The sequence below is a fragment of the Equus caballus genome, chromosome 4, assembly GCF_041296265.1.
Source record: "Equus caballus isolate H_3958 breed thoroughbred chromosome 4, TB-T2T, whole genome shotgun sequence".
NCBI lineage: Eukaryota > Metazoa > Chordata > Mammalia > Perissodactyla > Equidae > Equus > Equus caballus.
In genome coordinates this window covers 111,851,425-111,867,315 of record NC_091687.1, presented here as the reverse complement: position 1 = coordinate 111,867,315, position 15,891 = coordinate 111,851,425, and the positions used below count along the sequence as shown (strand labels likewise).

Below are 15,891 nucleotides of genomic sequence, written 5' to 3'. Positions count from 1 at the left end.
AGTGTCAATGCATAAAAGCTTTAACACCAAGTTAGTAAGAACATTCAAATAAACTCAATATCTTACTCTCCTCTACTGAACTAGCATGAAAACTAGGATTTACTTTTTAATAAGACGGGTTCTCCAGTTGACTTATCTCATGTATCTGTGATGTTATCATTCCTATCAACTCAGGATGCTGCAGCTCGCTTATGAAGGCCTGGCCGCTGCACTGCAGACATAAATATTTGGTTACAGTACCTGCAACAATGTCTTAAGGCATATATTAATTTGCTTCACTTTCAAGCAACAGGAAAATTTAAGTAAAGAGATTAAACATGTTTTCCAAATTTTTAGGGTGAACAGAGATAAGGACAAATGTTAGAATGGGTGACTCCCAGGAGGTGTTCCCCTCAACTGTGCATGATGCTTCTGTTAGAAAAGTCATACTGTGATCTTCAGAGTGATTGTACAAGCTCTAAAAAGCACCCGAGCCTATGCTCACCTCACACAATAAAGCGAATCCAGAGTTCTGACCCCATCCATGACTTACCATGTTGAATCATGTAGTGCAAAACTTGTTCAATTACTGACACCACATAGCTAGCATCTTGTAAAACTGGCAAGTAAGTGTTCTCAGATGAAAACACCTCAAGCATTCTCATTGGAAGTGCAACATTCAAACTGTCATCATTACAGTTTTGCAGTAACCTGTAAAAATGAAAAAAGTATTCACATACTTACTGGATGGCAAATGTCACCAAAAGTTTCCTCAAATTACTCTCATTCACTATGGTAAGTGCTTGAGCCATTCTGTTCTAATCCTAGAATCTCTCTGAAAAGAGGCAAAACTCAAAGACAGACAAAATAATCAATCTGTCATTCATACTTTTTTTGTGAGTCCTTATTATGTGCCAAACAACATGTTGGCACTCGGTTTACAGAGATGAAAAATGCACAATCATAGAGGGAGAAACAGACAAGGAAAATGGAAGATCACAAATGCCATGTAAGCGTGTTGTAACCCATGCATTATACCAAGAGAAGCTGCAACTAATTCACCTAATTCAACTCAGAGAAGGATCTTTTTCAAGGACGCCTTCAAGACTTTCCATGCCTGCAATATCCCCTAAGTAAAAGTTAATAATATATTTCTCATCTTAAGTCTATCATTTTGACTAGAGTCCCTTCTTACTACGAAAATTAAAGGCTTAGGTATCACAAAATTAAGTCTTCTTTAAAACAGACACTGTCTTTTCTTAAAATCAACTGTCTCGAGACAATGACATACAATAATACACACTCGTTTAAAGTAAGCAATGCACATCACACCACAAGGAAGATGCTCAACACACCCATCACCTCCGGGATTTCCTCTTGGTCCTCTCCGGCCAACTCTTCCCTCCAACTCCCCCACCCCAACCAACTTTCTGTCACTATAGATTAGTTTGCATAAGGAATTATACAGTATGTACTCACTAATGTCTAGATTCTTACACTTCGCATCTTTCTGAGATTTATCCAACATGTGTCAAAAACTTAGTCCTTTTATTTGCTAGTAGTATTCCACAGCATGGAAATACCACATTTTGGTTATCTATTCACATGTTAATTGACATTTGGGTCATTTCCAGTCTTTTGCTATTATAAATAAAGCTGTCATGAACATTCAAGGACAAGCCTTTGTGTGGATCTAAATTTCATTTCTCTTGAGTAAACTCCTAGGTGTGGAATCACAGGGTCACATGGTAGCTATCCATTTAAGTTTAAAAGAAACTACCAAAGTTATAACAGCAGTATATGAGAGTCCCAGTTGCTCCATAACCTTAACACTTGGTAATAGTACTTGTAAAAATATGAGCCATTCTAATGGCTGTGTAATTGTACTTCATTGTGATTTGAATTTGTATTTCTTTGATTATTTAAGATGAATATCTTTTCAAGTGCTTACTGGTCATTCACATATCTCCTTTTTAAAAGTGCCCAAATCTCTTACCCAGTCTTTTAACTGGGTTGTCTGTTTCTTGAAAACATGAATAAACCGCCCTTGTTCCCAACCAAAGCCAAATCCTATAACCCTCCAACTATATCCTGACCTCTTATATAATCATTCAGAGGCTTTGTTCCAGCAATCCCTTCTCCTGCAATTTTCCCTCTCATACTGGATCATCAACAAGCATGCTATTAATTTTTCCTTAATGTCCAGATGCCACTGCCCTTGCCATGTCTCACTATTCCATGTCTCTGCTCCCTTTGCAGAACTCATTATTTACAATTCCTCTTAAATCTGATCCAATCAGACCTTCCCCCACCACTGTTCTCATCAAGGTCACCAACAGTATTACTACTGGGAAAAACTGTAAGACTGTGAAACAGGCACCAAAAAAAAAAAGAAGATTATTGGGTGGTCTGTCCAGCTCACTCATTGGGTTACCTCCACCTTGTCTTCCACTAGGCTACTTTACACCTCTGGAGAGAGAGAAGACAACACGTAGAAAACCAATAGGAATGTTTCCCATACAGTATATATATATATATATATATATATATATATATATATATCCATACAGTATATACCATACAGTATATATATATATATACTGTATAAATTATTCCTATTCCTGGCAATGCAAAAGGTTTCCGTCAGATACAGAACGTAAATTTCTGTAAGATAAGTCCTCATTTGAACCAGTTGTAACATCCTACTGGTTCCCTCATTAATTAATAAGTTAAATAAAATTATTGACACATTCTTATGGGAGTCCTGATTTTTCTTTTGGAAAATAATACTGAACATTACCAACTCAATGATCAATTCTCTGATTTCATCTATGGTGGTGAGCACTCCCCCCAATCTGTCCTCTTCCCCTGTGTTTTCTTTACTCAGATGCCAGGGCCTTGGATTCTCTTCTCCACAGCCTCCTAACGTAAGGGTGCCCCAGGGATCAGTCTTTGGTTCTCTTCTCTTTCTATACAATTCACGTCATCTCACTCATGTTTATGTTCCCTAGGGTTTAAAACTACCTCATCCAACTAAATGTTCAAACCAAAACTGGTATCCATCCTCGACTCTTCATTATCTGAAACCCTAATGCAGTCTGTCAGTAAATCCTGTTGGCTCTACCAGAATCCAACCAACTCATGTTATTCCCACTGCCATCACCATGGCCCCAGACATATCATTTCTTGGCTGGATTACTGCTCTCTCGAACTGATCCCTGTTTCTGCCATTACTCCCCTGCAGTCTGTTTTCAACACACTAGTCAGCAGTTGTATTAAAACATAAATTAGAGGTGTGGACTATTCCAGATTAAAAGATTTAGATGTCGTCAAAGATAGTGGTGGTCAATTAGATTCTGGGAGGGAAGAAGGAAAGACAGAAGCGGAGCTGTAGAGGGAGGGAGGAAGAAAGGAAAACAGCTATAAAGTATATTTTGAAAAGAGAAAACTTGAACATGGACTGAGTATTGGACACAGTAGCCGAGCTGAGCCATTTCTGAATGAAAGGGGAGCTATACTAGGACTGTCAGACGAGACCGTCTGGCCACTCCAGGGTTAGTTAATGCCATTCTCAGCCATCTTTATAGGCATAATAACGGAACTGTGGGATGGAGGAGTGTCTTTTTGGGAGATGGATACTGAAGCAGTGAGTGAGTGGAGTGTCACTACGTTACCTCGAAACGATTTAGCAAAATGTTAACGGTGGTCAATAATGTTAAAAATTGTTGACTCCAGATGGCAGGCAAACGAGCATTTACTGTACCACTTTTCTACTCTTTCATGTTTGAAAATTTCATAACAACATTACAAACATTAAAATATAAAACATAAAAACATTACAAGACAGGGAAGAAACAAAATTCAGTTCAGGTCACTCTTTGCTCAAACTCTCCTTTGGCTTCCTTGCTGTCTCAGTATGAAAGACAAAGTCCTACACAACCAGAGGCACTCACAACTAGAACATACAACTATGTACGGGGAGGGAGAGGAGAGGGAAACAGAGGGAGAGAGAAAGAGAGGGAAAGGGAAAGAGAGGGAGAGAGAGAAAGGAAGGAAGGAAGGAAAGAAAAGAAGAAGATTGGCAACAGATGTTAGCTCAGGTGCCAATCTTTATTTAAAAAAAAAAAAAGAAAGAAAAGAAAGACAAAGTCCTAAAGAAAATCCCTTCCAGGTCCTGATAACCGCCTGCTCTCTCACCCTCACCCTTCCCCTTCCCCCTTGCGCACTTCCAGCACCCCCCGCAGGCTCTGACAGCCACACAGCCAGTTCCATCCCTCCCACCTAGTCATCTCCTCAAGGACACCTTCCCTGTCAGACTCTCTCAAGTCAACCCACACTCTCCAAGTTTCACATCCCCCTTTCCTCAACACTTACATTATTTAACATTTACCTTTTCTGTACAAAGACATTTATATTTTACTTGATTATGTTTATTCTCAGTCTCCCAGATGAGCTATAAGCTCCAGGAGAGCAGGACCCTTCTCTGCCTTCGCACAGCCATATCCTAGTGCTGAGAACTGGCCTGAGCTCTTAGTAGGAACTCAATAAAATTTTTTAATAAATCAACTGATTAGCCAACCCCAATGTTGTTCGTAATGGATGCTCACATAAGAAGAAATACAAGTAATGTTAATTCATTAGTTTTTAAAAATTACCTATATTTTCAAAATAAATTTACTGAATTTAAGTAGATAAGTAGCTATTTGTAAACAATGTTAGTATCTTTATACCTTAAGAGTTGTGCTAGACGCCAACAATGATTGTTGTACCATTAGGTCTTATGAGCCCATGACACCTTTAACATGCAGTGTCCAAGGAAAGGAAAAGGTAGCTTGAAGGATTGAGGTGACTAGGAGACCATTTTCTTTGAGTAGAGGTTTACCCATCAGTCCAACCATCCACGCAGTACTGAAACACTGGACCTGGAAGGACCTGTCTCATCGAACATTCCTCACTTCACAATTAAGGAAAAGCAGATCCAGTTAACTCATATCAGGCCCCTAAGCTGGCAAGCCACAGAGGCAGACAAGAATCCAGGTCTTCTGACCTCTACTCCAATACTGCACTGATCCAAATTCCACTTATCCTAAAGTTATGTGGCATCAACTTCCATGTTACCTATTAATTCAAGTATTTTATACATAATAAGGTACACGATCTTCTTAACGTAAAACCCAGCTTTTCCACCTCTTAAAAACTTCTCTTGAATTTCTATGGATATGAAAAGAGCTTCAAGAGCAAAAGAAGGCAAACACCCTTTCTCTGGTAACTTGCCAAAGCACCTAAAATTCAATGTCCGGCACACGGCAGATAAGATTGTTGGCTTATTACTATCACACACTTGACATAAAATATCTAACGTATTACCCTTTAATTTTACTTCATTCCTCAGCAAAAAGAACCAGATTCCTCACAGAAAATACCCCCAGGCCTGGGGCTTCCAGAGGAAGTACAAGTTGAACCCAGGATATTTTGCGGTCACAGAAAGTAAAGATGCTCTCAAAAGACTAATGGGACCACGTCAAAGGGACACAGATGTTCCTTAAAGGGTTCCCTCTACCTAAACATGACCATCAAAAAGAAAAATTTATTATCATACACTGTATTTTTAAAAATATACGAGGCCTATTGAGAGTAAAGGGAAAAGGAGGAAGGGTCTTCTTCACAAATAATGCCAACTAACTAACGCTGAAGAAACAACAGAATTAGAAAAATCACCATTATACAAACCATGGATGTTACAACTGATTCAAGCATAGATCATCAATCCACAAAGCTAAATCACTAGACGGAAGGTGGTATTCACATAATACCAAATTATCATCCCACAGACCACGTCTAATGACCAAGAAGAAAATATACCTTTACATTAGAGAGAGAGAGAGTAGTTTCTACCTTCACTTAGCCTCACTAATAATGGGTTATCCCTCAATGTCTCTCGCCACCTGATGTCATATGATTCTCACATTACCTGCTATGAAGCATTCTTATTAAAAATGTTTAAATTGAATCAAATAAAGCCCCAATATCAGTGGTTCTTACTGGGGGCAACATTTGGCAGTATCTGGAGACATGTTTGGTTGAGAGTGGGGTGCCACTAACATCTAGTGTGTAGAGGGTAAGGATGCTGCTAAAACATACTACAATGCACAGGACTGGTCCACAAGAGAGAATGGTCCAGCCCAAAATGTCAACAGGACAAGGCTGAAAAACCTTTCTCTAGATCCGACTTCCAGTTAATAGGAAATACAAGAGATAGAGGAATAAGTGAAACAAATGGATCCTGGGATCATCAAAACAAATAAAAAAGATAGGTTTGAGATAACTGAGAAAATCTGACTATGGAGCGTATATTACATGCTATTAGAGAATTACTATTAATTATCTTAGATGTGAAAATAGCATTATGATTATATTAAAGAATGTGCTATTCTTAGGAGATGTATGATGAATTGGGGTAAAATGTCACGATGTCTGCAACTTTCAAATGCTTTAGAAAAACAACATATATATGTAGACAGAAAGAAAGCAAATGTCGCAAAATGTTAGCTTTTGAATCTAGGTGGAGGATATAAACGTATTCTTTCAACTTTTCTGGTGTCAGAAATTTTTCAAAACAAAAAGTTGGGAAAAAAGGGAGAAATTATATTTTGATATATCATCTATTAAAATTGCTTGCTAAATGAGTATCTTCAAAAGTATGCTGGGTGTCTGCAAAGTAAACCCTGTGTGCCAAACCGGCCACAGACGGTGTGTGGCTCTTGAGTGGAGAGTACTCCTTACATTTTTGAAGGGTTGTAAGAGAGAAGAAAGTATAAATAACACAGATCACAGATGGGCCCACAAACCCTAAAATACTTGCTATCTAGGCATTTACAGAAAAAGTCTGTTGACTCCTGCTTTAGAGAATAAACGTATACAAGGTGTTTTTCAAAGTAAAAATTTTCCCGAGAAACACAAGGAGTTAGGGAAAAAGAATTCTTGGGAGCTGTGACTCTCTGGGTTCTCTCTCTTCTAACAGGTTCTCCACTCCTATCTTCAGTCCAACTTAGAATTTTGGAAAAGTCACTTAAAAAGGCCTAGTTCTGACAGCAATCCTAAATAAACTTCAGTACCCAGAGCTTCCAGAAAATTAACTGAAATTATACTGAAGGCTCAGAATCATTTGAAAATTGTGCTACTGTGCAGATCTAAGCAATTTTTTAAAAATGGTAAGGAAGTTAACTTGCTCTTTCAGTCACGTACTACAGCTCTTGTCACTGAAATATGCTGTTTTAGACTGAACCCAAGAAAGTCACGGGAGTGACTTAAGTTCATACATAAATCATAACGAGCCTGATGAAAGGCCTATTCTGAAGAGCCGTACTTCAGCACAGACCCTTGGTGAACGGAGTCATTCCCACAGCAGAGTCCTCTCAATTGGTCAATCCATTTGCTAGCAACCAAGATGTCTGACATTTCACAAGGTAATTCCAGGGCATACTTGGAAAAAAATATCACCTGGAAGGGGTATTTATATCTACATTCTAATTTCTACCAGGCCAGAATCACCAGGAGTGAAAACTGTAACACACAGAATATTCGAGAGTCTCAGGAAATGAAAACCAAAGAGCGCTCCTCCAGACAAAGTGACCACCATCTTATATAAACTGCTGACAACAACGGGCTTTACCTGCAACAGAGGCTCATCAACCTCTTAATTTGAAATAAGCATGTCAGTCTCTCAGACCCATCCAACTGCTGGACAAACAGAGAGCTGTGTTTAATTAAGTTCTGATACAGCCATATCTGAAACAGCAAAACATATAGATTACAACCTTGATCCACAAAAAGCTAACTGTTTACTAAATTACATCACATTCCAAATATCCTTAAGAGGGAAACAGATACTTACTCAAAACATGATAACAAACAAAATAAGTCAGATTTTATTTAGTAGTATACACACTTTGAATTTTCCATCTTAAAATATAAAATAGCACATCAGTATTAAGCTAAATTAACAAATTTATTATTAAAACAAAGTACATTTAAAACTCATGTAAATATGAAACAAAACCAGTTCATTTGTGGGCCAGCCCCATGGTGTAGTGGTTAAATTCCGTGCGCTCCACTTTAGTGGCCCAGGTTCACAGGTTCGATCCCAGGTGCAGACCCACACGACTAGCCAGCCATGCTGTGGCAGTGACCCACATAGAAAACAGAGGAAGACTGGCACAGATGTTAGCTCAGGGTAAACTTCCTCAAGCAAAAAAGAGGAAGATTGGCAGCGGATGTTAGCTCAGGTCAAATCTTCCTCAATAAAAAAAAAAAAAGACAAAAAAAACAAAAAACCCCAGTTAATTTGCAAAAATGAGCAATCTGTAATAAAAATATATAAGAAACACAATATTAATCACAAGTTACACAGGATATCTGTTTCTTCTTTGTACCTTTTTCCTCTGTGTCTCCAGCATCCTTTCCTTTTGGATACTCCTCTTCCCTAATTCCATGAAATTGTGGTAAAAAAGGCAATCATACGGCCCCACTATTCCCAGTAAAAGGTCAGGGGTGTAATGTGTGAGATGATGGATGTGTTACTTAAGTAGATGGGAGGAATCCTTTCGCATTTCAATGTCTATGTATGTCAAATCATCATAGTGTGCACTTTAAATATCTTACAATTTTATTCGTCAATTATACCTCAGTATAGCTGGCGGGGGGAGAGAGGGGCAGGTACGTGTCTGGGCTGACCAGAACTCCCCATTCTCTGGACACAGTAACTGGTCAGTGAGCTCAGCAATGCTGAGTTAGGTGTCTGTCTAACTTGCATCCAGGAGGCCTGATTATCTAGTATGGATGTAGCTGCCATAAATGGTTTTGATAATTCAATACCTAACAAGAAATCTCTTTTGCTTTCTCCACTATATTTTTGTAAAACAGACTGTTATTTGTTCATTTCATAAGGCCCATTTAGAACCAGTTAAAGTTAAGATAGCTTCTTAAGAGTGCCACATAACCTTTTTTTGCCTGCTATCTTTAAGGAGTTTCTCCTTTGATAGTAACACTTACTTGATACAAAATGTTATCAAACAATTAAAATACCAATGCAAAAGCATTCTGCATAACAAATTAGGGTATGTCCTAAGTTGGGTAGAAATAACTCTGAGAGCTACTCAAAATACTCATTTACCTACACACAAGCTTTCTTGAGGTGTCTGGAGCTACCTTGCCCATATTTTCTCAGGAACCAATTGGATAGAAATACTTTCTGCCCTTTCTGACATGCAGTTCAATCTAAAATTTGTACTACCTGTTAACAAATAAAAATGAGACACACAGTAACCAAACATTATAAACATCTAATGGGCAATCGTAGGAACTACAAGAATAAGGCTGTAAATATGTTAATCAAGTGTCATGTTTCAAGTTGTCTACGAAATAAAAAAAGCAGTAGTGATATTTTACTTGAACACTTTCTAGACTGAGTTTTGATACCGTATTTTACAACCTTGACAAATGTACCAATATCATCCAAAAAGATCTAGTATCACTACATTAAATGTTTACTTTGCTTAACTTTCTGTTGTTATTATTTACTAAATGCAGATGAGTAAAGTTTTAAAAACTTTCTTATTTATCCTTTCTCAGGAAGTTAACTGAGGATATGTATCAACAAAACAAGGAAGTAAATCAGGAAAGCAAAAAAGATACAAAATCAAGAAAGAGGATCTGAAACTGAAGCAAGGCAAAAGCCTTTCCCAGGATAATGGCAGGCCTGGAGAGCACCAATCCAAACTGGTACAAGAATTTCCTGGGATGCAGGAGTAACAGCTCCAGGGGGAAACAGAGCCTCAGACTACCTGACATCTTTCATCATGGACAACTGTACTGAGAAGCATTTTACAGTACTGTTGGAAGGCGGAAGAAGATTTTATCAAGAGAGTCAAAGAAAATTAAACAAAAGTGAGGCAATTATTAACTACAGAATAATTCAAGAAAACTGTACACAATGGAAGATATAATCATAGTACACTATTTTAGCAGAGACCATATTTAAAATCATAATAAAAAAAAGGGGAGGAGGTGAGGAAGGGATAACCACATATGCTTAGTTTTGCATAGAGCGTCTTAGAAAAACTATCAAAAATGGCGTTACACTTGCTCCTAGAATGCGAGTCAGGGAACCTGAAGACTGAGGCAGGAGACTTTCTCCCCACATATGATTAATTTATTATTCTTGCATTTTTGTTTGCAAACTGAATATTCAAGTTCACTTTGGCTACATTAACCAGGTGTGATGACATTTCACTCTATTTAGAGTTTCAGAATCTGCACTTGAGCAATTTGCTCTGTTTTGGCTTGAGGCCCAGAGTCAAATGTGTACATTCATCTCCAGGCTTTTCACCATGGCTGCTGAAGCAGGACTGTGCAACTGCACCACATTTAGAACCCACACGGGGCGTGCTGACCGGGGCTTACACACGGAGCATGGCAGGAGCATCTCCCAAGGAAAGGGGTGCTCTGGAAAGACATAAACAACTGAAGCCCCCAGAGCACCCACATGTCTGTGCTCCTCGGTGACCTTCCAATCTACAAGATGATAGTATGTGAAGATGGGAGTGGACTCTTCCAGAAAGAAAGGCAGGTTACCTGCTGCTGTACTTTTCTGCTTCTTTTTCTCATAAACTTCAAATACAAAGCCTAGAAAGAGCCTGCACTTAAGGAAGGTCCAGAATGGCTGGATTAAGCCCCTTTTACTGCCTCTCTAGATTGGCTCTAGTTTATGGAAGGTTCTTCCCATGTTCCAGCCTAGCTCAACCCAGAAAGCAATGTTGGGTTTTAAAGCCAGACACCAGATAATCAATAAAGTATTCCTTTGCCTCTGTACTTATATTTCATATGGGGATCCTTCTAGTATGTAGGGTTGTAGTATGAAAGATTTACTTTTCATTGTATATCCATCTTGTAATATAATTTGAAATTTTTATTACAAGTAAACAAGAATTTCTAAGAATAAATACTTATTAAACCTAATAATTATATGAATTTCTTAACATTTTCTGGGAAACGGGACACAATAACAAGTTCTACTTTTTAAAAGATTATTTATCTATGCACTTACATGTATTTTCTACCATTAACACACTGTTCCTCATCACTAACAAGAAGTCTACAAAATTTTAAAGTAACACAATTATTTTTCGGATGTTTTGAGAGACTGACCCTATATTTTAGAGATTTAAAGTTACTTACAGATAACATGCTATGATATTTAGGATGCGCTTCACAATGATGCAAGGCACAGGTGTGGAGGGTTCTGTGTGAAACAAGGTGTTGATGACTGTCTGGACTGGGTAATGGGTACATGGTGGATGGCTCAACATATTAGTCTATTTTTTCTTATATTTGAAGTTTTTCATAATAAAAAATGAAAAAACCTACTGAAAATTTTTATAGATTTTTAAGAGGTAAAACACATTACCACAAAGATGACCTGTTATAGCTGGCTGAGGAAAAGTGCACAAAGGCAACACATATCAGAGGGGTTATCTGATCACATTTAAAAAAAGGCTGGAAAATTTGTAAACAAGGATAAGTGAAAATGGAGTTAACACTCACCAAACGTTTTGAGTCTTCGTTCTGTTTGTAAAAAAACAGAAGCTGCCTCACCAAAAGGGTAAGGTTGGGACCGTTAGCAAGGGAAAAAGTGCCACCAGACTGTGACAAGTTAGCGCAGCGATCAAATGAACTTCTTTGGATGGAATACTGAAAGCAAACAAAACAATACACAAATATAGTACATAGGCACATAACTGTTATGGTCTAAATGTTTTAACACGACTGGTGGAAACAGACAAGGAGCCATCACTGTAGAGTTATTGCTAAAAGCTTATAAAAACCAGAAACCCTGGACTGTAATGAAAGATCTTTAAATGTCCACTAAAAGAGTCTTCCACCACTTCCTTCCTTTTTGATCTTTAGCTGTGGTTTGGTCTATTTTGTATTTTATTATTTAGAAATCACCTAAAAACTCACCTATCTATAAATCTTTATGTAAATACAAACTAATAAAATTAATTATTGGGGAAAATATTATAATCAGCATTAACTTTCATTAAACAGGTGTACAAAAATACACACAAAATGATTCTACTTCTAAGAATGCAAGGCTGTATTTAAAATAAGTTCTCACATGCTTTTCTAATTCTTTCTCAGTTTAAAAACAAACTTACTTGCTGTCTTCTATCTCTATAGCCTCGAATAAACGACTGGATAATTATTGCATTTTTCAATCTTCGCCTTTCTTCCTGAATATTGGAGCGAGGATAAAACAATTGTTTACAATCAGTGAAAATGACATTCAGCTAGTAAGGACTTAAAAAAAAAAATAACAGTTATGTAATTCACATACCACAAAATTCACTCTTTTAAGTGTACCATTCACCAATTTTAAATATATTCAAAGTTGTACAACCATCGCCACTATCTAATTTTAGAACACTTTCATCATTCACTTCCCAAAAAACCCCCCACACCCATTAGCAGTCATCCCTCATTCCCTGCCTTCCCTCCCCCGTTCCCCTCCCCCACTGGTGGCAACCAATAACCAGTTTTCTGTGTGGAATTGCCTGTTCTGGACATTTCATACAATGGAATCATATAATATGTGGGCTTTGTGTCTGGCTTTTTTTACTTGGCATGATGTTTTCAAGGTTCATCTATGTTGTAACATGTATCAGTATTTTACTCCTTTTTATGGCCAATTAAGATTCCCCTGTATGGATGTCTCACATTTTGTTTATCCATCTATTAGTCAAGGAACACTTGGGCTGTTTTCACTTTGGGCTATTATGAATAATGCTGCTGTGGACATTTGTGTAAAAGTTTTTGTGTGCACACAGGTTTTCATTTCTCTTGAGTGTATAACCTGTGAGTGGAATTAACATTTGAGGAAGTGCCAGACTGTTTACCAAAATGGCTACACCATTTTACAATTCCACTAACAAAATAAGACTTCTTTTTTTTAAGATTTTATTTTTTTCCTTTTTCTCCCCAAAGCCCCCCAGTACATAGTTGCATATTCTTTGTTGTGGGTCCTTCTAGTTGTGGCATGTGGGATGCTGTCTCAGCGTGGTTTGATGAGCAGTGCCATGTCCGTGCCCAGGATTTGAACCAATGAAACACTGGGCCACCTGCAGCGGAGCGCTCGAACTTAGCCACTCGGCCACGGGGGCCAGCCCCCAAAATAAGACTTTTTAAAAAAGTTTTAGTTTTAACTATAAAAACAATATAGACAAACATCTATCTTAAAGGTCAGCTTTGTGTTTCAAGAAAGAAGAGAGAAAACAACAATTAGAGAAAACTCTAATTTTTATTGACTTGAGACCACCTTTAAAATTTTCAGTGGCCTAGCAAAAACACATATTCTTCATCATCATCATCATAACCATTGCAGCTACTATTGTTTGAGGGCCTACTATGTGCCAGCCCTAAGAGAGATACTTCACATGCATTCAAAGAATAATACTTACAAGTGAGTATTACTCCTATTTTAAAGATGGAGAAACTGAGATTTCCATAAAGATTAAGCGATGCCAAGAGACGTAAGAGAGTCAGAATTCACACTAAGGTGTGACACTAAAATCTGTACTCTTGTCTTACCACAGGACATTGTTTCATCTCTTCTATGAATGCCACCTACCAGACTTGATACACACATACACACACTCAATCTTGGTATTGGAGAACACCACCAGGTCACACAAGTGTACTTTCTGAGCTTGAAACAGTTACAACATGGGAACCTTTGGGCTTAAGCCTAGTTTGGAAACCTACTCATTACTATGATGATTCTAAGAGCACTTAAAAACTCATATATCATCCAGGAGTTTTCAAAACATTTATTTTTATTCATTCAGTTGTTTACTGAGGAGGAAGTCTCAGAAACACTCCAGCCTTCTGGCTGGGACCTAAAGGCAACATGTTAGGTGTACTGGAAATAGATTAAGCCTTACAAGGAGTGAAGGCCAGCTTCAAATCAGCTCAGCCTTGTATCAGTTAAAGGTGATTTGACCCACTCCCTGCTGCCCACCAAAAGCAAAGGTAACGCTCTCCAGAAGAAGAGCTCACATTCCAGAGCCTGAAGATGTCTCTGCAGTGTGACATATACAATGTCAGTATTCAAGCAAAATAACCAGGCAAAAGACAAGAACTAAAAATCAAGAAGACAAACAACAGAAACAAACTCATAGGAGATCCAAATACTGGTGCTTAAGCATTATCTTTAAAAATCTACAATTATGTTCAAGAAATGCAAAGAAAAGAGAACTGGGAAATAAAAGAATCAAAGAAAATTGTAGTACTGCAATAAAAACTGAAATTAAGAACTCAATGGAGGTATTTAACAACTAGACATCGCCAAAGAGATCATATGTAAATTAGAAGTTAGGTCACAAGAAAATATCCAAACCAAAGCACAGACATTCAAAAGGATAAATATACAGAAAAGAGCACAGGAGACATATGGGGCACAATGCAAAGGCTGAATATATTTGTAACTGGAGTCCAAGAAGAGGAGGAAAGGGAGAATGGAGCAGAAACACTACCGAAAGAGATGACTGCTGAGAACTTTCCAGAAAAGATGAAAGACATCAACCAATAAATACTTTTCTTGTTTGAGCGGTGATTTTCAAGTGAGAGCAATTTTACCACCCAGAGAACATTTGGTAATTTCCGGAAACGTTTCTGGTTGTCTCAACTGTAGGGGAGAGAATGTTGTGCTATCTACTGGGTAGAGGCCACGGATGCTGCTAAACATCCTCCAATGTACAGTCCCCCACAACAAAGAATTATCTGGTCCAAAACGTCAACAGTGCTGAGGTTGGGAATGCCTGCCAGAGAGTCTGCATTTGCTGTTCCCTTAACCAAGAATGCTTTTCCTCCAGTATTTCACAAGACAGCTCCTTTTCATCCTTCAGGAATTAGCTCAACTCTAACCAACTCAAGACAATCCTTCCCTAAAATCCAATCCAAATCAGACCGTCCAGTTACTACCACACTGCTCTGCTGCCTTCATAGCGCTCGCCACCATCTCAAGATCTTGGTTAATGGCTGTGTTCTATCACTGAGCAGGAACACTGTCTGTCTCATTCACTGTCTATATACCCAGCGAGCAGAAGAGTACCTGGAATATAACAAGCTCCCAATTAATAGCTGCTAAAGGATAGAATGGACTATTAAAAAATAAAGCAAAACAAAAAACTATTTAGAAAAGCAGGGCATAAGATACTACAATTGCTGATTAATCAACAAAGTAAAGCTATTTTAAGAAATTATCACCAGAAAGATGAAATGTAAAATAAAGAATAAAACCATGAATGTCACTGGCTCCTTTCATGTATTTACCTCCTTCACAATAGTTAAGATATTTGCCTCAACAGTGAGTTTTCCTCCTTTTGCTTGGCAAAATGTGAAAATCATATACTAACATTTTCTAGGTTTTCCAGAAACCACATCATAAGCAATAAGTGAACTAAAAGCCCATTTCCCCTCTTTTCTACACTGGTTCCAGAATAAATGACCTACTGTAAAATCCAACAAATCCAGAAATGCTTCTAAAGTTTAATATACATAAAAATATATGTAGTATGTCATATATAACATACATACATCTATATGCATGTAACGGTAAAACCAAGACTTATTGAAAGGCTTTGGAAAAATGCTTGTCTATAGAAACTATTACAAAACTATTTTTACCTCTCTCTTTCTTCTTTCTTCCTGAGTACGATGTAAAAGAGAAGCCTTTTCTTCCTAAACACAAAAAAAGAGAAAAGATAAAGGTTATAATTTTAAATTCTAAAATACTCTCATACAAAAATTATAGAATGTTTTGACCCAAAAAGGATTCTAAAGATCATCCAATCAAAC

The 15,891-nt window shown here is 37.7% G+C and overlaps 1 protein-coding gene across 3 annotated transcripts in view; it reads right to left on the bottom strand.

Moving 5' to 3' along the window:
• UBE3C (ubiquitin protein ligase E3C) overlaps positions 1–15,891 on the bottom strand; it is a 124,055-nt gene that overhangs the window by 81,482 nt on the left and 26,682 nt on the right. For all 3 annotated transcript variants that reach the window (XM_023640117.2, XM_023640115.2, XM_023640116.2), the window contains 5 exons: positions 15,721–15,774; positions 12,195–12,269; positions 11,581–11,727; positions 7,652–7,767; positions 533–690 (listed from right to left, as the gene is read on the bottom strand). In XM_023640117.2, coding sequence (XP_023495885.1) covers positions 533–690; positions 7,652–7,668 — 175 coding nt within the window. In that variant the 5' untranslated portion in view covers positions 7,669–7,767; positions 11,581–11,727; positions 12,195–12,269; positions 15,721–15,774. The remainder of the gene's footprint in view (positions 1–532; positions 691–7,651; positions 7,768–11,580; positions 11,728–12,194; positions 12,270–15,720; positions 15,775–15,891) is intronic.